This window comes from Castor canadensis, chromosome 16 (genome assembly GCF_047511655.1).
Source record: "Castor canadensis chromosome 16, mCasCan1.hap1v2, whole genome shotgun sequence".
Taxonomy (NCBI): domain Eukaryota; kingdom Metazoa; phylum Chordata; class Mammalia; order Rodentia; family Castoridae; genus Castor; species Castor canadensis.
In genome coordinates this window covers 29,635,860-29,657,487 of record NC_133401.1, presented here as the reverse complement: position 1 = coordinate 29,657,487, position 21,628 = coordinate 29,635,860, and the positions used below count along the sequence as shown (strand labels likewise).

At 39.6% G+C, this 21,628-nt stretch overlaps 1 protein-coding gene across 3 annotated transcripts; it reads left to right on the top strand.

Moving 5' to 3' along the window:
• The first annotated feature begins 2,308 nt into the window (after positions 1-2,308).
• LOC109702013 (uncharacterized) lies at positions 2,309-19,970 on the top strand. 3 transcript variants are annotated; one of them, XM_074058484.1, is made up of 5 exons: positions 2,309-2,409; positions 4,346-4,437; positions 6,364-6,490; positions 6,909-7,007; positions 13,814-19,970. In XM_074058484.1, exons 2-5 carry the CDS (start codon positions 4,429-4,431, stop codon positions 15,289-15,291), a joined length of 1,713 nt encoding a protein of 570 aa, XP_073914585.1. In that variant the 5' UTR covers positions 2,309-2,409; positions 4,346-4,428; the 3' UTR covers positions 15,292-19,970. The 3 variants fall into 3 exon arrangements, with proteins under 3 accessions (XP_073914585.1, XP_073914587.1, XP_073914586.1); XM_074058486.1 differs by having other exon boundaries at positions 6,912-7,007; positions 13,814-19,969; XM_074058485.1 differs by lacking the exon at positions 2,309-2,409 and adding an exon at positions 2,506-2,620.
• Positions 19,971-21,628: the final 1,658 nt, after the last annotated feature.

Sequence of the window (21,628 nt, the reverse complement as noted above, 5' to 3'; positions counted from 1 at the left end):
CATGCTGTTTTCTTTTTTTTTTTTTCTGTTGAGATGGGACTCTCAAACTTTTTTTGCCAGAACTGGCCTGCAACTGCAGTCCTTTGGGATCTCACCTTCACACAGCTTGGAATGATAGGCACATTGCCCAGCTGTTGGCCGAGATAGGGTCTTATGAACTAATGGCCTGATTGACCTCAAACTTTGATCCTTCTGATCTCCACTTCCCAAATAGCTATGATTACAGGCATGAGTCACCAGCACTTTTATACAAAGACAATTCAATGGAGGAAATGTAGCCTTTTCAACAAATAGTGATGGAACAACAGAGAGAGAGATGAGGGAGAATTAATATTAAAATAGAGAACTATCTAAACTCACCTCATACAAAAATTAACATGGATCACACTTAAATTTACTCCAACACCAGCCAATTGAAAAGTAAACATTGCATATTCCTGATGACAATTGAGGGCAAAAAAGAGGCTTACACTTTCTGAGGATTCCGTGTTTTAGTTCTACTCAAGATTTTGCATATATTATTACACTAAAGTTGGAAATTCGAGGCAGACATCTGTCTGTCAACTATGAAGGATTAATGAGGGGGTGTGTCTGCCAATTAAACTGATTCATTTAGTGATTATCCCCAAGTTTTGTAGCAGATTCTGCCTAGGGAAGAAGCTCAAGAATCGAAAGAAGTCTTGAAAACAAAGTACATTATCCTGGCTTCTTCAGTGTAAAGATGCCTGATGGCTTCACACACAACATTTGTGAAATGTGGAGAAGACTACACAAAGTCTCGGAGTCTCCTGATGTCTTACCCTACATAAGGTTTGTATGTCTGGTGTGAAAGCATAATTTCAACACAATCAACAAAGTTTTGCAGATTGTGTTCCTTTTGCACATAGGGACAGTTTTTCAATACTGAAGTCATAGTGCACTTCTAACAGCTTTGTTCTTCCTAAAAAGAAAAATATATATATAACCTCAAGTATTTTCACATTTCATTCACACAATTGTCCTTTTAAAAGAGTCGTATACTTTCAAATACACATACTGTTACTTCTTTGACCACTATTTGTAGCCAAATTGTTCATGTTCACTTCCTCGAAGTGTTTCAATTAATATCTTTGCAAATACAATTGCATTTCTCTCTGAAGATGAAAATTCTGAGCTCATATAGTGCTTGCCATTGGTGGGACAATTAAATGGAAATATTGAAGGATATAACCAATTTCTGAGTCATGAATGGTATGTTAGACAGAAAAGCACAGAGAGATAGACAAAGAAATGGCTCATGGTTAGCACAAGTTTATTCAGGAGAAGAAACCTGCGGAGGGGGTTTCCAGCAAGAGAGCTAGAGCCTGCTGCTGCTTACAGACTGGGGATTTTATAGGAGAGGAAGGACCTGGTAAAGAGGGAGTTCTATTGTGGCTTGTCCATTGTTCATTGCTAGGGGTTGCTAAGGAACTGGGCCTTGTGTCTTAGTAACCAAGACATTTCAGTCATGGACCAATGACAAGAATAGTTGCTGCTGGCGTGGGGGCGGGTCAGGAGCCAGGGCTTGTGCTGGCACAGGTGCTGGGAACTTGTAGGGCCCTCTCTATTGGAACCAAAAACTTTAGGGTCAAGCAGAGTTTAAGATGACCTCTGTGATGTCAAGTTGAGACCTAATAGGACTAGATAGTTGAATAGAAATAAGAGGGTGCAACTGAACGGTCTTTAGCACTCTGATTTTCTTTAATATGCTTCAGTTCCCAATACATATCAGCATCACTTTTTTTTTTCCTTCGAATGTCTCTTAAATTACCAACAGCTCCAAAGGGATGGGGACTTTGGTCTGCTTTGTTGGCTGTTGTATCTCCAGCGCTTCCAACAGTGCCTGACCTACAGCAGGCACTCTATAAATGGCGAATGAAAGGGTAAGGTGGTGAGAGAAGGAACGAAGCCAGGAGACCGTAATGGCCGGGCGTCGGGCCGTCAGCGTCCCGTTCCCGGCAGCGTCCGTAGGTCCAGCCTGAGCGGTTTCCCAGCGAGGACCGGCACCGCGCATGCGCAGGTCCCGCTCCCGGTCATTGAACCCCAGGCCCCAACAAGCTGCGCAGGGGGCCTGGGGTCCCAACCGCTCTTCCGAAGCCTCACAGGGCTCCGCGGTCCCGGTACTGGTTCTGAAGGCTGGCACAGGAGAAAAGGGCGCGGCTGAGACGGCTGGAAACCGCCCGTGGCGTGTCGGCACCCTCCCCTGAATTCCCAGCATGTTTTGCGCGGAGCCGGACTCCAACTCCCAGCAGCCCCTGCGCGGAGCCCCCGCCTCCTGCGCGACCGTGGCGGCGCCTTTGTGAGCGCAGCTGGCGGCGCGAGATCGAGCCCCGGGCCCGGCCCGGCCTGCGCGACCGCGCCCAGCGAGCGGCCCGCCCCGCCGAGGACGCGGTGAGGAGTGCGGCCGCGCCACCCTGTGTGTCGCCATGGGTGTGACGTTGTGGAAATACGTGTGACAGCGTGGAGGACTGTGTGGGAGAACGCGGGGCGGTGAGGGGGGCATCTGTGTGACAGGATGAGACCTTGATACTGTGACAGGTTGTGAGAATGTCAGGTCTGTGACAGTATGAGATGGTGCCACCCTGTGGGAGCATCTGCGACAGTGAGTCCCTGCCATCATGTGTGACTAGGCTGGTGACAGTGTGTGGGACTGTGACACTGTGTGACACCGTGAGAGACTGTGAGAATGTCTCACAACGTGAGGCCATGTCGCCTTGTGTGAGCAGGCCTGTGGCTGTGGGACTGTGATGCTGTATGGCTGTTTGTGACATTGTGTGACAGTATGAGACCATGCCACTGTTCAGGGAACCTATGACAGTGTGCGAGACTGAAGTTTTGAGAGTATATGACACTGTGAGTGACAGTATGTGACCACACCACTGTATGTGAAGGCCTATCACAGCGTGTGACACTGAACGTGTGTGACATTGTGTGTCACAAAATGAGACCATGCCCCAGTGGGTGAACAGGCCTGCGACAACGAGAACATGTGTGGGGGACTATGTGACAGCACCTACCATCATGTATGACAGTGCCCGTGACGGTGTGAGGGACTGTGACCCTGTGACAATGTCTGAGACCATGCCATTGTGTATGAGACCCTGTGACCCTTCGAAGCTCCATGACTGTGTTTGAGAATGTGACAGTATGAGACCCTATCATAGTGTATGGGACACTCTGAGACTCTGTGTGACTGTGTGGACAGTCTGACTATTGTGGTGGAGCAGGTGTTTAAACTTAGGCATTTGGATCCCTAGGTGTAGGATTTCTTCTAAGGTATTATTGTTGTGATGGTGATAGTGGGATTTCAACTTAGGGCCTTGCACTTACTGGCATCCACTTGAGCCAGTCTCCACTCATTTTTTGCTTTAGTTTTTCGGATGGGTCTCCCACTTTTTGCCTGGGTCAGCCTCTGACCTTGATCCTATCTATCTCTCCCATGTAGCTGGGATTAGAGACATGACTACCACTTCTGGCTTGTTCTTTTAGATAAGGTCTCACTAACTTTTTAAAATTTTTGGCCTGGGGTGACCTCAAACTGCTGTCCTCCTATCTCTACCTTCCAAGTAGCTGGGATTACAGATGTGACCCAGCATATTACATCTTTCTTTTCTTTATTCTTTTGGTAGTACTGGGCCTCACACTTACTACAGAGACACTCTACCACTTGAGCCACTCTGCCAGCCTGCATACTACATCTTAAATGCTTTATTTGTGAAGGCAGTGAGGTCTAGTGGGAAAGAACGTATGAGTAAGAGGGTCTGATGCTGTTCCTGCACAGTCTGTGCCTCCTGTAACCCTTTCCCTCTTTCTGAAGCAATTGCTCGAAAATGTCAAGAGCTTGGTTTTCAGGCGCAGTTTGTTCTAAGTTAGGACTAGAGGCTGGGTGTCCTAACTCTGGTCCAGTGTCTTTCAGGCCATGTGGCCCAGTCTGTGTAAAGATGCTTTCTGTAAGGCATTCTCAAGGTAGCTTTATCTCTCGTCCCTGAGAAGGATAAGGACAGATTTGCTTTCAATATCATTATCTGGTAGAGACTAAAAATTCAGATTTGGTTTCCAGCTTGGCTCAATTATTTATTACTGTGACAACTTGGATAACTTCACTGATGAAAAACCTTACCTGGTAGTTCTGTAGTTGCTGTTATTGTCTATAATCCTGAGTGAGGGGATAGCTTATGCACAAAATGTACATTGTGTTCTTGAGATATTAAGTACATGGGAAAGGAATTGTAAATTTGGTGATACGTAAAATCTACTTCTTCTAGGCTGATGATGTGGGGAGCAGCAGGGCAGGTCTGGCATTTTATGGCTTCTCTTTCCTTTCCAGCTCTGCTTTCTCAGGACACTGCCCCTCCTGGAGAACTTAAAGGAGGAGAACAGAAGAACTTCACATAGCCCTAAAGTCTAGCCATGTCCAAGGTAAGAAGCATTTCTTCTCTCTTCTCTGAAATGGCACCCTATTTTTTAGGTTAAATGCATATTTTGCTTTTCTTCCAAAACTCCCCAACCTAAAAAAAAAAATCTTATGTATTACCTTTCTAAACAGCATGAGATTCCAAACATAAAAACATACTATCCCTGTACCTCTTAATGAAAATATTTCTAACTTTTTTTTTAATGATGAAAACAATAAACCTTAAGTAAAAGGCAGAAACAATCTTATTTGTCCAGTGACTTGCTTCTCACATCTTCCATTCTGGTAAAAAAGGAAGTCTCCCCCAAACCTAAGAGCCTTTTCTTTCCCCACAGCCAGCATTCTCATCTTTATCTAAGAAATAGTTCAGCTACCCCTGTGGGTTCTTGTTTTACTTTTGTACATGGTACTGGGATTTGAACTCAGGGCCTACACCTTGAGCCACTCCACCAGCCCATTTTTTGTGATGAGTTTTTTCAAGATAGGGTCTCAAGAACTATTTTCCTGGGCTGGATTCCAACCTTGATCCTCCTGATCTCTGCCTCCTAAGTAGCTAGGGTTATAGGCATGAGCCACCAGCACCCAGCAAGTTCATGAAGAGGTCTCAAGAAGCAAAAATATACTCCTTGGTGGGATATGAAAGCCTTTATTATGGGGACTTGAGTCATTGAGGTCAAGGTGTACTCAGTTGTAACTGTTAGCACTGAGCTCTTCCATATGCCTGGGTTTGAAAGGAAGGCAAAGCAGAAGGACCATTGGGTAGCAAGGACTCTTGTCCAAGGTGATTGTGAGGTAAGAGATGTTTTGAGTCTTGCATGTTACGGTGTGTGTCCACTAAAGCAGGGTTTTTCTAAGTACCCTGTGAGCTTTGAAGAGTAGGGTTTCATGGGAATAGTAAGTGAGGTCTCATTCTAGAGACATTCTGAGTTAATAGCAGACCAGAGATACTTTATTCTAAGTTAAGATTAGTGGAATTAATATGGAAAAATAAAATTTTTTTGAAAGAGAAAGTAATGGGTAAAGCCCTTGAGTCTGTTATTTTAAAGAAGTACACAAATCTATAACAACAAAAACATTAAATAGTGTGAAATGGGAGCCAGAGGAACAAATGAAAAGATTAGTATGTAATATCTAGAAAAAATGCAAGTATAAAAATTCCAGGTCAGATGCAGTGACTCATGCCTATTATCCTAGGTAGTCAGATGTGGAGATCAGGAAGATTTTAATTTGAGGTCCAGGCCAGTCCAGTCAAAAAGCAAGACCCTATCTCAAAAATAACCAAAGCCAAACGGTAACAGTTCAGGTGGTAGAGCACCTACCTAGCGAGCATGAAGCCCTGAGTTCAGCTCCCAATACTGCCAAAAAGAGAAAAAAATTCAATGGAATAGAAAATATTTATCATTCACTAAACATACAGTTATTCCAGACTTACTGAGTGCTGTGGGAAATACAAATAGACATTGTCTTTGTCTTCACAGAATCTCACATCTACTAGTTTGCTTACTAGTGGGGAAAGGATGGCTTATTCATTTAGGAAAAAAACACTTTTCCTCACACTTAGAGATTCTACAGGTTAAATATAAAAACCATTACCTGATAGGTAAATACAGATTAAGGTCTGTGAAGAGGAAGATAAGCCAGATTCAGAAATCTAGAGCAGCAGTATCCAAATGTATTTCCTCACACTGATGATAGAAGTGTTCTGTAATGCGTGGTCCAGTACAGTGCACATGGCTGTGGAGACTGGTATGTGACAGAATGACTGAATTTTTAAATGTTAATTGGTTTAAATTTAAATGGCCACATGGCTAGTAGCATAGATCTGCGCTCATGAAGTGTTAACTCCAAGAGGAAAATATGAGTGCTCTTGTCCAAGTTACTCATTTGTAGGTCCTTACTAGTTGAGCAAGCTTGTGCTTGTGTCTTTTCAGGATTTGGTGACATTTGGAGATGTGTCTATAAATTTCACTCAAGAGGAGTGGGAATGGCTGAACCCTGCTCAGAGGAATTTGTACAGGAAGGTGATGTTGGAGAACTACAGAAGCCTGGTGTCACTGGGTAAGGAGGTCACCCCATAATTCAGAATCTGCACACAATTCAATTTCAGTGAAGTGTTTAGGAAGCCTCCGATGTGCTTCACTAAATGTCTCTGTCTTAAGCCTGGTCTGTAGACCCCATTTGAGCTCAGGCCAGAGGATCGCTTGAGCCCAGGAGTTCAGGCCAGCTTGGGCAACATAGAAAGACCCCATTTCAATTTTTTAAATTGTTTTTCTCTTTCTTGTGTTCCCAAAATAGGTTGAGTTTTGCAGAACTCGTGGCTTCATTCAAGTATTCCTACTTCTTCCTTTATCTTCCCCTTCTTCAGAGCACTTCACCTCTTCCTCTACTCCCTCTTACAGTCCTCCTACCTTCCCGATGACCAAGAAACTTGATATGATTTACAGGAGTGGCTAATTCCTCTTTTATTTCTTATAAGCAGGAATTTCTGTTTATAAGCCAGATGTGATCTCATTATTGGAACAAGGAAAAGAGCCCTGGATATTGAAGAAGGAGGGAACAAGAGGCGTGTGCCATGGTGAGTGCAAGAGAACTAGGGAAGCAGATGCCATTGCCAGGAAAGGCTCCAGCTCATAATCAGTGCTTTCTGGGTAGCTCTTATTCAAGATGCCATTGAGGCATCTTTAGCATGAGCTCCCCACTTTATTCTGTATGTATTCTCTCACAAGTCACCATCTTCTCTGATAACCCATTTTCCTGTTCTCTGGGTCCAAAAGTCACAGTATCTGCTTTCCTTGCCTTTTTGTTTTGCATAAGTTAGTTCATTCCATTCTTAAAAAATTTCCAGTTTCTTATTCCTTTTAGACTGAAGAATTAATGCATTTATTTATTTATTCAAGTTTCTGCTTTGAGCACAGCATCCTGCTCAGTCCCACGGGTTATTCAGAGGTTTATAACCTATCAAAGAAAAAAAAAAGCATTTCCAGTCTGTATTCAAATCCAGGAAATTGGAAGGTGACAGCATTAAATAGATCAGGAGAATAGATTGGTGGTGGTGGGGGGTTAGAGGAGAATGGTGGAGGGGTGAATTCAAGTATGATATATTTGATGTATTGTAAGAACTTCTATAAATGCCACAATATACCCCCAGCTCAACAATAAAAAATAAAAAAAGAAAATAGGTTGGTAGGAGGAAATGTTTCACGGGTGGGGACATGAAATTTGTTTTTATGAGATGTGAAGATTACCAAGTGCAGAAATGTATCCTGCGACTGGACTGGGGACAGAGGTTCAGAAAGAGTCTGATTCAGAGATGTTGCTGTGATCGATTGATCACCTGGTGAGGAGAGGTTGAGGTGGGAAGCCTGAGGTGGAGGCCTTTGCAAACGTTCTCTGCATCCTCTGGTACATTGCCTCACTATGGTGTCTGCCTTTGGTTAAATTTTACATATTTTAATTTTTAATGTAATTATTCTTTTCATTTAGGTTGACAGATTTATTTACATGAATTTGAGCAAAGAGTCTCATAATTCTTTTTATTTCATTTATATCTATAATAATTCCCAATGTTACTATCTTATTTTATATAATTACTATTGTTAAACAAAGTTATTAGGTTGCTATCCATAAATCAGTTCTGTGTGTTTTTCATAACCCAGCTTATAGATTTGTGTTATTGTCTTCTCTTTTCCAATTCTATTTTTTCTTTTTTCCTTATTAATTTTCCCTTTGATTTTCTCATTTATTTTGTTCTCCATATTGCTGAAATGAGAGGTTAATCTGTTAATTTTTCATTCTTAGTGATTAAATTATTAAGGAGGTGGTTTCATCATATTTTGATCAGATTATGTTATTGTATTTGGTCAGACTGTATTAATATGAAGGAATATTTGTAGACAGTAGACTGCATTCATATAAACTGAGACGTTTCGACAGTCACGTACACCACAAAACCATGAAGACAGGCATTTCATCATCCTTAATGCTGGCTTGTATGTCTTTGCAGTGCATCCTTCTTTCTACCCTTAGTTACAAACCATCACTGATATGGTCCTTGCCATTTTAGATCAGGTTGTATCTAAACTAAATTGGATCCTACAGTATGGCCTACGTTACCCATGGTCTACCTCACTCAGCATGATGGTTTTTAAGTTCGCCCTCATTGCTGCATGTATGAATAGATACCTCCTTTTATTGCTGAGTGGGGTTCCATCAAATAATTTTCGCTATGCATAGACAAACACATTATCCAGTCACCTGCTGATGGACATTTGGTCATTTCTGATTTGGGGCTATTATAAAGCTGCTACAAAGCTGTCATGTCCAATAATTTGTGTGGACATATGTTTTCATTTCCTTCGTAAATGCCAAAACTGACTCATGATACTTATGTGTTTAACTTTGTAAGAAGCTCACAGCTTTCCCAAAGGATTGTACTATTCCCTTTAGCAATGCAGGGGTATTTCAATTGCTATAGGTCCTCACCAATCATAGTTTTTAGTTTTTGTTGTTCTAATGGCTGTATTTTGGTTTAATGTGTATTTCTGTGATTAATAGTTGGTCATGCATATATATCTTTCACAAAGTGTTCTTGCAAATGTTTTCTTGGGTTGTCTTCTTACTGAGTTGTAAGAGCTCTACACAGGCTTAAAACAAGTTGTCATTTTTATGTATGTATGTGTATATGCCAACTATGGCCTGCCTTTTTGTTTTCCTGCTGCTATCTGAGGGAAGAAGCAAGTATTAAATTTTTGTAAGATCCAGTTTAATAATTTGTGTTGGTTGGAGCTTCTTGTGTCCTATCAAGAAATCCTTACTACTGCTAGGTCACAAAGATTTTCTTCTAGTAATTTTAGTTTTTACATTTAGGTCGGTGATCAATTTTGGGTAATTGTTACATCTAGTGTGAAGTAAAGGTTGTGTGGCTCATTCTTTTCTACCATGAATATGCAGTTTCTCTAGTACCTTCCCTTGGGACTTTCCCTTCCCATTGTGTTGCCTTGTTACCTTTGATTTTAAAAATGAGATAAATACTAACGTGTGGGTCTAGTTCTAGACTCTGTTCTGTTTCGTTGATTTATATGTCTGTCTTTTCACCACAACCACACTTTTTTTATTACTGTAGCTTTATACTAAATTTTGATATATAGTGCAACTTATAAAATTGCTTTAACTAGTTTAGATCATTTGCATTTCATGTAAATCTTTAAATGAATTTGAGAATTGCTACTCATAAAACTTGGATTTTGGTTGAGATTATATTTAATCTCTGCATAAGTTGGGGGGAGAATTGACATTTTAACAACACTGATTTTTCTAATCCATAAGTACAGCTCATGGATTTATTACAATTTTCTTTAATGTCTCCTAGGAATATTTTGTAGTATCCAGTGTCGTGGTCTTACATAGTCTTTAAATTTTTTTCTGGGATCTTTTATCATTTTGGTTGATATTATAAATAGAATTCTGTGTTCTAACATTTTACTGCTAGTATACAAAAATGTAAATTGATCTTCATATTAAGTTTATGTCTTAGGAACTTGCTAGATTCATTTGGTAGTAGTTCTAAGTAGTAGTTTGTAGGTTTCTGAGGATTTTTTGCTTAGATAATCATGCCATCTGCAAAGGCAGTTTTATTCTTTCCTTTCTGATCCTTACCTTCTTTTTCATGATATATTGCAACAACTATCACTTCCTGTACAATGTTGCCTAGAGGTGATAAGAATAGATATACCTACATTGTTCTACTGTTTTTTTAATTTTTAATTTGTTGTTCCAGTCTAAGTTGATGTATGCTGTAGATTTTTCTAAGAAATCTTCAATCAGTTTGAAGCAGTTCTTTTCCATTCCTGGTTTCTAAGAATTTTTATAGGAAATGGATCAAATATTCATTCTACTCTATTGAAATGGTCATGTGATTTTTTTCTTCTTTAGCTATTATTTGTTACTCTAGCTATTATTTGTTAATATAGCAAATTGCATAGATGTTTTTCAAATATTAAGCAGTATTACATTCTTAGAATAAGCTCTACTTGGCTAAAGTTATGCTTTTAATATTTCTGTGGATTTGATCTGCTACAGTTTTATTAATGGTTGTACATTTATGTTCTTGTGTTACCATTGGTCTGTGGCTTTACTTTCTTATCGTTTCTTCCTTTGGTTTTGTCATCAAGGCAGTGTTGACTTCATGAAGACAAGTGAGGAAGTATTTTATCTCCTGTTTTCTGAAAGAGCTTGATAGGATGGTATCAGTTCTATAAATCTTGACCATAAGCTTATCACAGTACCCAGTTCTTCTTGAATCAACTTTGATAGGCTATCCCTTTTGAGGGATTTGCACATTTCATCAGTGTCCTCTGTGTACTTGAGTTATTTGTGATGTTCTCTCATCTTTTCATTGTCTGTAGGACTCAGCTCTGGTTGCTGAGTTTTACGATCTTTGTTTCTCTGTCAGTGATCTTTTCAAAGGACCTAGTTTTGGTTGTCTTTTCTCTGTTGATTATTTGTTATTTTTCTACTTAGCTTTTTTGCATCTCCTTTCCTTAGGATTATTTTAGTCTTTTCTGCCTTTTTGAGGTGGCATCTTAGATTATTGACTTATAATCTTTTTGTTTTTGTCTAAAATAATTCTTTTAAAGTTACAGATGTTTTAGCTGTGTCCTTAAATTCTAGTGGATTAGATTACCGATATCAGTTAACTCAAGATATCTTCTGATTTCTCTCGTTATACTCTCTGACCTGTGAACTGTATGGGTACAATATGCTTTAATCCATAGTATTTTGAGTTTATTAGACATCATTTTTTGTTTTAATTTAATCCTGTTAATATTAGAGGACAAACTATGATTTCAGTACTTTTAAATTTACGGAAACTTGGCTTAGATCCAGCATGTGGTCTGTCTTACTGCACATACAATGGAATACATACTGAACAGTTGATATTAAGATCACCTAGGATAAAAAAAATAGTCACCTAGTATGATTATGGAATTGCCTGTCTCTTCCTTACATTGTCAGTTTCTATATATTTGAGGCTTTGTATCAGGTAACACACATTAGTAATTATTATCTCTTCTTGGTAGACAGATCGTTTTATCACTATATGTCCCTCTTTATCTTTAGTAATACTCTGTTTTGAAGTTTATTTTATCTGATATGAACATAGTCACTCTAGCTTTGTGCTTACTGTTTGCATCTTGCGTCTTTCTCCATTTGTTTACTGCTTACTTTTACTGTTTTCTTATTTTTAAGGTGAAATTTCTGTGGACAACATTGAGTCTTTCCTTTTTTATCTACTATTATACATTCTACCTGCTAAACTCATGGCTCAAGTGTTGGGGCACCTGCCTCACAAGCAGCATGAGGCCTGAGTCAAACCCCAGTATTATGTATATATATATATATATATATATATATATGTGTGTATATATTCTACTTTTAATGGGATATGTAGTCTATTACTATGTATAAATATAATATAAATTAATTTAGATTGGGTATCTGCAATTCAAAAATCTGAAATGCTCCAAAATCTAAAACTTTTTGAATGCTAACATGATGGCACAAGTAGAAAATTTCATACCATGAAAATTACCTACAAAATTATAAAAGAATATTGTGTAACACTGTTCAGGTTACACATATAAGATGTATATGAAGTATAAATTAATTTGTGTTTAGACTTGGGTCCCATTCCTAAGATATTCCATTATGTATATGCAAATATTTCAAAATGGAAAACTCTGAAATCCAAAATACTTTGGGTCCCAAGCATTTTGGATTAGGGGTACATAACCTATACTCATTCATATAATTTGATTTGGGTCTGCCATTCTCTCACTTTTTCCCCTTGTTCTTTTTTTTTTAACATCTTTTTCCCCCTTTTATCTTCTTTTGGCTTATTTGAGGTTATTTAAAAAGTTTTAATTTATTTGCAGGCTTTTTAGGTATACCTTTTTACATTCTGTCTTTAGTGGCTGCTGTTGGATAGTAATGCTCAAAATACAGTTTTGACCCCGCAGCTTCCCCAGGAATTTTAGAGATGTTGTCAGCAGGTTGTCAGCCCTCATTCAGACCTGCTCAGCCAGAAACCCTGCATGTGGCACAGCAGTCTGCACTTGAACAAGTTCTCTATGTGATTCCAATGCAGTTTGTGAATCATGGCTATAGTGATTATAACATACATCCTTAACTTTTCAGTCTGATGAGAATAGTAGGAATGACTGGCCTTGCATTTTTATTTATTTACCACAGTTTTTTTTTTTTGAGACAGGGTCTCACTATGTTGCCCAGGCTGGCCTCAAGCTCACGTCCTCCTGCCTCAGCCTCTCATGTGCTGAATTGTTAGCATATGCCATCATGCCTAACACTTAAAAGTTCTTACAGTGTGAGTAAAATGAGTGCCTACATGACAAGCAAAAAAGTAGTGAAAAATAAGGTCAGAGAATGCGAGGTTATGCAGAATTTTGTAAATCATGGTAGGAATTTTGGCCTTATTATAAGTCTGATGAAGAACCCCTGGAAAGTCCTAAGCATAAGGATGAGTTGATGTAGTTGGGTGTGGTGGCATGTGCCTGTAATCCCAGCTAGTTAGGAGGTTGAGGCAGGAGGATTTCAAGTTCAAGCCCAGGTTGAGCAACATAGTGAGACTTTGGTCTTAAAAAAAAAAGAGGGGGTGGGGGCAGGGGGGAGAAATGACCCAAGCATTGTATGCATATATGAATAATAAAACAATAAAAATTAAAAAAAAAGAGAGGTGATTGATTTGGGAGGGAATGGGGGAGGCAGATTAAAGCCTATGCTAAGTTAATAAAAGCAAGCAGCTTGATTGAATTTTTTCCATGAAGGCTCCTAGAATCAAATGGAAATTTATATTTAATTGGAAATAAATCACATGAAAATGATTTTCAGGGAGACCTTTCTCAAACTTCCAGATTTTAGGAATAGAATTTCATGAACAACCAGAGTTTCATGTACATCCCAAGTCTTTAGGGCTAGGGACCCAATGAAAGTTTTTATGCTATATTCTTGACATTCTTAAATCTTAGTTTGAAAGGAAATAAGGAAAGATGTTTGAAGACTGCAGCAAGGGTGGAAAGATGTTTAAAGAGTAGTATTAATTTAAATGTAAATGATAATTGTGATTTTAGATGGCCTCATTTTTTTGTTTTTCTGACATGTACTTTATGGGTTATACATGATTAATTTATGTCCTTAATCAACTCTTAACCTCTCATTGTTTATAATCTCATACATTTTAGGCTGCACTAAAAGCTGTTAAATGCTTGAATTTCCTTTGTGGGTTTTTTCCCCTATTTTTGTCATAGAAGTTTCTTTTCTTACAATGAATAAATACAAAATATATTTGTCTTCTTGATCTTTTAGATTGGGAGTATGTATTTAAAAACAGTGAATTTTCATCAAAGGAAGATATTTATGAAGAACCAGCCAGAGTAGTGACAATGGGAAGAAGCCATCTTAGGTGTAGCCTTGATTGTCCTAATTTTAAAGAAGACTGTGAAAGTGAGGAGTGGCTGAAAAACAAGTTAAGAAGTCAGGAGATACATTTTAATGAATTGATCATCTCTCGTAAAGAATTCCTCCCTGAAGATCAACGTAATGGGTATAATAAATCTTGGCAAACATTCCATAAGGATGCAATACTAGATATACAACAGAATTTCCCCACCACAGAAAGAGGACATAAGCATGAGCCACAAAAGAGAAGTTACCAAAAAAAATCAGTTGAAATGAAACACAAGAAGGTCTATGTGGAAAAGAAGCTTTTGAAGTGTAATGAATGTGAGAAGGTCTTCAACCAGAGCTCATCTCTCACTCTCCACCAGAGAATTCATACAGGAGAGAAACCCTACGCATGTGTTGAGTGTGGGAAATCCTTCAGCCAGAGTGCAAACCTAGCACAACATAAGAGAATACATACTGGGGAGAAGCCTTATGAATGTAAAGAATGTAGGAAGGCCTTCAGCCAGAATGCTCATCTCGCTCAACACCAGAGAGTTCATACTGGAGAGAAACCTTATCAGTGTAATGAATGTAAAAAAGCCTTCAGTCAGATTGCACATCTGACTCAACATCAGAGGGTTCACACTGGAGAGAGACCGTTTGAGTGTATCGAATGTGGAAAGGCTTTTAGTAATGGTTCATTTCTTGCTCAGCATCAGAGAATTCATACAGGAGAGAAACCTTATGTGTGTAATGTGTGTGCAAAAGCATTTAGCCATCGGGGATACCTAATTGTACACCAAAGAATTCATACTGGAGAGAGACCCTATGAATGTAAGGAATGTAGGAAATCCTTTAGCCAATATGCACACCTTTCTCAACATCAGAGAGTTCATACTGGGGAAAAACCTTATGAATGTAAAGTCTGTAGGAAAGCCTTCAGCCAGATTGCATACCTTGATCAACATCAGCGAGTTCATACTGGAGAGAAACCCTATGAATGTATTGAATGTGGGAAGGCCTTCAGCAATAGTTCATCACTTGCACAACATCAGAGAAGTCATACTGGGGAAAAACCCTATATGTGCAAAGAATGTAGGAAAACATTTAGCCAGAATGCAGGCCTTGCTCAACATCAGAGAATTCATACTGGAGAGAAGCCTTATGAATGCAATATTTGTGGGAAAGCCTTTAGCTATAGTGGATCTCTTACTCTACATCAGAGAATTCATACTGGAGAGAGACCCTATGAATGTAAAGATTGTAGGAAATCTTTCAGGCAGCGTGCACACCTTGCTCATCATGAGAAAATTCATACTATGGAGTCATTCTTGACCCTTTCCTGTCCCTCACCCTCCACTTCCAATCAGTTGCCAAGAGCTGTAGGTTTTATCTCCTAATTGTGTCTGGATTCTGACCCAGTTGGCCCATGTTTATTTTATTTCCTGTGTCCAATACATACTAATTTGCTTAATGTGGAATATGGAAATAGCTTTCTAATTGGTCTTCTTGTACTCACCCTTTGCCTCTGTCAGTTGTCTACATTTCAGACAGGCTTATATTTTAGTCATGTCATTTCTCTACCATTAAAATCCCTCAGTGGCATTGTATAGTTCTTTGGTTAAAGCTCACATCATAAAAATAGTGTAAAAGGCCTCATGTCATTATCCACCTCATTCTCTGGATACTTATTCAGAATTAAGAACTCATTCAAGCATCAAATACATCTGGCCTCTAATCCTTGCTCTTTTATTTTCTAGCCCTAATTTTGGGGGAGCATTTTTTTGTAAACTTAAGTCTTATTTATATTATTGGAACAATAATGGTACTACCTCAAGAGTTAATGGGATAATTAAAAATGCATGTAAATTGCTCAGCAGAGTGCCTAGCATAAATAAGTCAAATATTAATGTAAAATAAAAAGATACCATAGTATACAAAGAAGAACTGATTGTCTTAACCATAAGAAAGCAGAATCACAGGACTGGGAGATAAGGATTTTTTATTAGGAATAGTAGTTAAAGTTGGGGGTATGCTCTAACTCAGAGGCACATATCTGAAAGAGCAAAAGAAAGGGAACCTTAATGGTGCCAAGTATCACTGAATAGTCTGGCTGTAGAAGTGACCCCAAACACTGCAATTGTGGAGGAGCAATGTTACCCATTGGAGGGCTCAAGGGTGAAGCTTGTGGATTTTTGAAAGGTGGCAGGAAATACTGCCAGTGACATGCAGAACTGTAAAAAGACTAAATCCTCACAACTCACAGTGTGACACACCTGGGAGTTGGGTAGAATTCAAGAAACTTGGGTCCTAACCCAAGCCTGATGATTCAGAATCTGTATTTTATAAGCCCAGATGACTTCAGTACACATTAAGATTTGAGAATCACTAAGCAAAAACAAATTTCCTGCTACTCTGGAGCACTGGCTTTTGATAAATACTCAGAGAAACTTCCCCTATTCAAAAATACAGAAGCCCAGCCTTTCACTGATCTGTTAGTGGAGAAGTCAGCTTTTCAAAGGTCAATAATTGGGAGGTGAGAGTTGGTAGGAAGGAATCAGTTTTCTTCAAGGGCTGGCATCTTGAAAGATGGAGAAACTTAATCTCAAAGCTCCATCTTGTGGAGAGAGGGCTCAGTCACAAAGGGCTTTTATAGGGAGAGAAAGGAGGAACAGGGCAGGAAGGTCATGTGTCAAGCAGGGTCTTTGTATCCCAGGGGCCATGTCTCCTTTTTTCTCTGGAACTTCTCAGTGGACCATGACCTTTGGAATGGGCAGCTCCCATAGTTCTTTTTAAACTGATATTCTTTTAAACTGACGACTAAGGGGGCTTCTGCCAAGAACTTCAGTTCGCAGCTTCCACTGCCTGTTAAGCTTCAGGAAATTGTACAAAGCGTGGAACTGAACAAAGATGAAGCCCCTAGTTTATAAGGAACTCTTTTAGAGAGTGGGGCATCAGCTTCCTAGAAGAAACCTTAGAGAATAAATTAAGAGGTGATGTTCAGAATGGCATAACTTGCTCAGAAGTGTGCCCAGTGCCGTGCATGGAGAAAGAAGGCAAGCATAGGACAGGACCAGGGCACGCTGTCTACAAGAGCTCTTCATAGTATGAGGATCTTTATCATTGTTCAACATGTTGCACAGTTTCCTCTGTGATGTATTGGGTAGAAGACATGTCAGGCCAGGAATTCTTTTTCACAGATGCCAACATGAACAAAGCCATCAGAGTCTTTGTTCCCTGCATGGGGAACAACAGTAAATCTCTCTGTCTCTCTTTCTCTCTCTCTCTCTCTCTCTCTCTCTCTCTCTCTCTCTCTCTCTCTCTCTCTCTCTCTCTCTCTCTGTCTCCCTCCTCTCCTCTCCTCTCCCCGCCCTCCATACTTTACCCTGTTATAATAAAATAAACCTTGCTAAAACTTTCAAAAAATGATTAAGGAGGGGTGTTGCAGAGGTCATCAGATGTTCTGGTATCTGTAAATCTAACAGATTTAGCAAGTTAACATCTTAGCCATTTAGGGGGGATTCCCTTTAGAATGCTGAACAAAAGGGAAGGGGTGTAAAAGGATTAGGGAGGAATAACAACCTTTCCAGAGGGGAATCTGAACAACCACCAAGGACAATTCCAAAGGAGGGACCCTGTTACAATCCTATTGGATAATGGTATACTCTGATTTACAGAAATTCCCCTTACTAAAAATGGAAAAATGAACAAAATGGAAAGAATGTGCCTGTGTCACTGAAGACAATAGTGGCACCACCTCATGTTGCACACTTAAAAATGTAATTCAGAGATGGGCATATGGCTCAGTGCACAAGGACCTGAACTCAATCTCCAGCACCAAAAGAAAGAAAAAGTAGTGCAGAAGAAACAATTTCGGCTACATTAAAAGAATACACGAGCATTTTTGGCATTCCCTGTGCTCATGTGTGAGACAGGGACCTCCACAAGGAGACAAAAGACAACCTCTGGGCCCTTAACATGTTACCCACACAAAGCACACTTTTAACAGCTTTGTCATAAAACTCCAGGTTAGTACACAAACTAGAAATGTCTGTAGACTAGTAAACCCCACATGACTTAACCAAGCTAAAATTAGTGGGGTTCAGGATGCTACATGAAAGATAAAAAGACAAAGGAGAATTGTTGCAAAAAAAAAAAACCCTTTTAAACCTTTTAGTGTTATTCCTCTTAGTCAATTTAGAACTTACTAATTTTGCACATCACACAGCTGAATAATACATAATTAGTTTCCCACTAGCTTCACTACAGGTAACACAGGTAACACCTGTGATGCAAGGATTACAAACCAATACGAAGAAAAGAAAAAGGCCACTTTTATTAAGAAGATTGACTTCACTGGAGTTTATAGATACCCGATGGATGACTAAGATAAGGCAAAAGACCTGATAGCTCTGTCTTCATATCCTGCCTCAAACCCTTTGATTCTGTGTTGGGAGTGTGGCTCAGGTGGGAGAGCACCTACCTACCAAGTGCAAGACCCTGAGTTCAAAGCCCAGTACTAAAAAAAACAAAACAAAAACTTTGAGTCCAAGCTGGGCACTCTGGGTCACTCCTATAATCCTAGCTACTTGGAAGGTGGAGATCAGGAACATCATGGTTCAAGGTCAGCCAAGGCAAAAAGTTCTCAAGACCCCATCTCAACCAATAAAAAGCTGGTTGTGGTGGCACATGACTGTCATCCTAGCTACATGGGAAGCATAAATAGGAGGATCACAGTCCAGGCTGGCCAGGGCATAAGCGAGAGACCCTATTTGAAAAACAAGCAAAATAGACTGGTAGCATGGCTCAAGTGGTAGAGGACCTGTTTAGCAAACACAAGACCCTGAATTCAAACCCCAGTACTGAAAAACAAACAAAAACCATTGAGTCTGACCACTCAGCTTTCTATATGTGGACATGGTAAACACCTGGGAAGTTTTGTCCAATACTATAACACAGGGTTAGCATGGTGTGTTGTTCATTGGAGTAGATATATTTCTTTTACTCCATCCTGTGCTTTCTCACTAAGCCAAGCACCTAAGTCCTGCAGCCTCACCATAAGGCCCAGACCAAACCATGACTCCAGGATGTTTATGCAAGATGATGGTACCAGCAACAGGAAGGACTCAGCAGTTCTTGACTCAGTTCCTCTATGCAAGATGTACCAGCTGTAACTCAGAAGTCTCTGGTCAAAGTGGACCCACCCATTAGCTCAGCAAGTACAAAGCCAGAATGTGCACAAGAAGAATACAACTTTTAAGATTGTGTCCATGACTACTAGACAATTACCAAATTTCAGCCCCCCTGCCAAAAAAAAATCAGAGAAGGTGGGCACCATGGCTCATGCGTGTAATCAATCCTAACTAGTCAAGAGGCAGAAATCAGGAGGATCAGAGTTTGAAATCAGCCTAGTTCATGAGACCCTCTCTTGAAAATTTCCAACAAGAACAGTAACCAAAAAAGGGCTAGTGGAGTGGCTCAAGTGGTAGAGCACCTGCCTAGCAAGCATGAGGCCCTTAGTTCAAACTCCAGTACTGCCAAAAAAATCAGATAAAATCCTGCTGCTCTTTGTTCATTGAAACAGCCTGATCACCTCTTTGATCAGTGTGACTTCCTTCTGCTTCCAATAAACAAGCTTTGCCTGTCTTATTCATAATACATGGCTTGATCTGACTTCTAGTGTTTCCATGCCACAAGATTTCACTGACAGAGAAAAACTACATAAAAGAAATTCTGAAAAAATACTTCACTAGTACTTCCTGATCTGGGTGGCAATATGAAGGCACCTCTGAAAAAAGGTAAATGAAATTCTTGTTAAGAATCCTTCTTCACTCTAGATAAACACTACTTTGGTTAGGAAAGACAAGTTTATTAAGATATGTCTCCATTTGATCCATGTTGGTGTGGTGGCACTGGAGTTTGAACTGAAGGCCTTACACTTGCTAGGCAGTCACTCTTACCACTTGGGCTACTCCATCAGCCCTTTCTTGTGATGGGTTTCTTCAAGATTGGGTCTTGCAAACTATTTGGCTGAAGCTGGCTTTGAAGTGCGATCCTCCTGATCTCTGCCTCCTGAGTAGCTAGGATTACAGGCATGTGGCACTGGCACCTGGCTCCATTGGATCCATTTTGCTTCTAAAAACATTGATAAAGTTTTTTCAAAAGCTTATTACAAGAATGTTAATTGTAATGTTCTTTTTTCAAAAAAGACTCTAAATCCATAGTAATTCCTCCTTGTTCTAAATGCTTATGTAAGATCTATGCCTCTGGCAAAGATGGAGCTATAGGTAATGGTTTAACCTATCTAAAACATTTATTTTTTATTTTTAATATATTATTGTACTGGAGGTACATTGTGACATTTACAAAAGTTCTTACAATATATCATAGTTGAATTCACCCCCCCCATCATTCTCCTTTATATTCCTCTCCCCATTTCTGGAATAGTTTCAACATGTCTTATTTTTCCATTTTCATGCACGAGTACATAGTCTTTCCACTACATTCACCTTAAAACATTTCTTAAAAACTGAACAAAACCCATGAATCCTTGGTGTTCAAGACATTGGAAAAATGGCCATTTTGAGAAGAAAGAGATCAAGCATTCAGCCCATCTTAGGGGTACTGGTGTGAGCTTTAGGTTTAATTTCAGGAACAGCTGTAGCATAGGCTGAGAGGTATACATAATTAAGCAGCCTTGGTCAGACTGTAGCTGGTTGGTCATTATCTCCATCCTGGTTCTTCAAGGTGGCTACAAAGAAGTCCTTATTACTTGAGGGGATGATCCAATTCCCATTAAGACAAGGACTGACCAAAAGATCAGGAAGAGGTCAAAGGGATGAACTTATAAACAAGAAGGGATATTAAAAAAAAGAAAGAAAAAGAACTTACAACCTATAAACCATACGGTATTGATATATTGATACATGGGATCAATAACCATTAAACAAGACCTTGTGTTGCCAAAAAAAAAAAAAAACCAAAAAACCTCAGACATCATGTTTAACTTTCTAACCTTCACCCTGACTGATAAAGAAATGAAACATTCTTTTTCAGATCACCCTAGTTGGCAACAACCTACAAAGGAAATACATGGCCTTGTACAACATCCCCCAGATTTAGTATAAATCCTTCCAAGAAAAGCCTGCAAAGTGAGGCTCTACTGAGAAACCAGTACTTGTCCCTTGTGTTTGTACTTCTGCTCTGTAATAAGGCTTCCTTCCAAGTCTTTCTCTGAATTCTTTAATGGTGATAAGAACTTGGCTAAGTGTTCCTTTGTCCTAGGCAACTGGTACATCCCAATGATTCCTATTTCTATAGTATTGACTTTATAACTGCCCAGAGGCATAAAGTCTAATAAACTGGTTAATTCCTGGTCCTTGTAACACAGACCTCCAATTTTTGTGTTACTTAATAAGCACCCTTCAGATGAAAGGAAGTTTTCTTGAAGACATGCCTGCTTGATCCCTGGGGCACAAAAAGCATGTGAAGCAAGGAAGGTTGTGGAGAGGAGGTCATCTTTGTACTGCTTATAATTGCTCAGTAATGTGAGAATCAATTAAACTGAGTCTTTTCTGTCAAAGAGTTAGCTCAGTCAGTAGAGCATGAGACTCAACTTCAAATTTGTGAGTTTGAACCCCTTTCTTACCCCTTCCCCACCTAATATCCACACAGTGGAATATGTCTGTCATGTGTGGGTATTAGCTAATTTCCCCAGTTTTCTATGTGCTTGATGGC

What these genes read in the sequence shown, in the direction of transcription:
- LOC109702013 (XM_074058484.1), top strand. An exon ending in CAGAAGCCTGGTGTCACTGG is followed by an intron (nt 6,491 to 6,908) that starts GTAAGGAGGTCA and finishes ATTTCTTATAAG; the next exon opens with CAGGAATTTCTGTTTATAAG. An exon ending in AACAAGAGGCGTGTGCCATG is followed by an intron (nt 7,008 to 13,813) that starts GTGAGTGCAAGA and finishes TTGATCTTTTAG; the next exon opens with ATTGGGAGTATGTATTTAAA.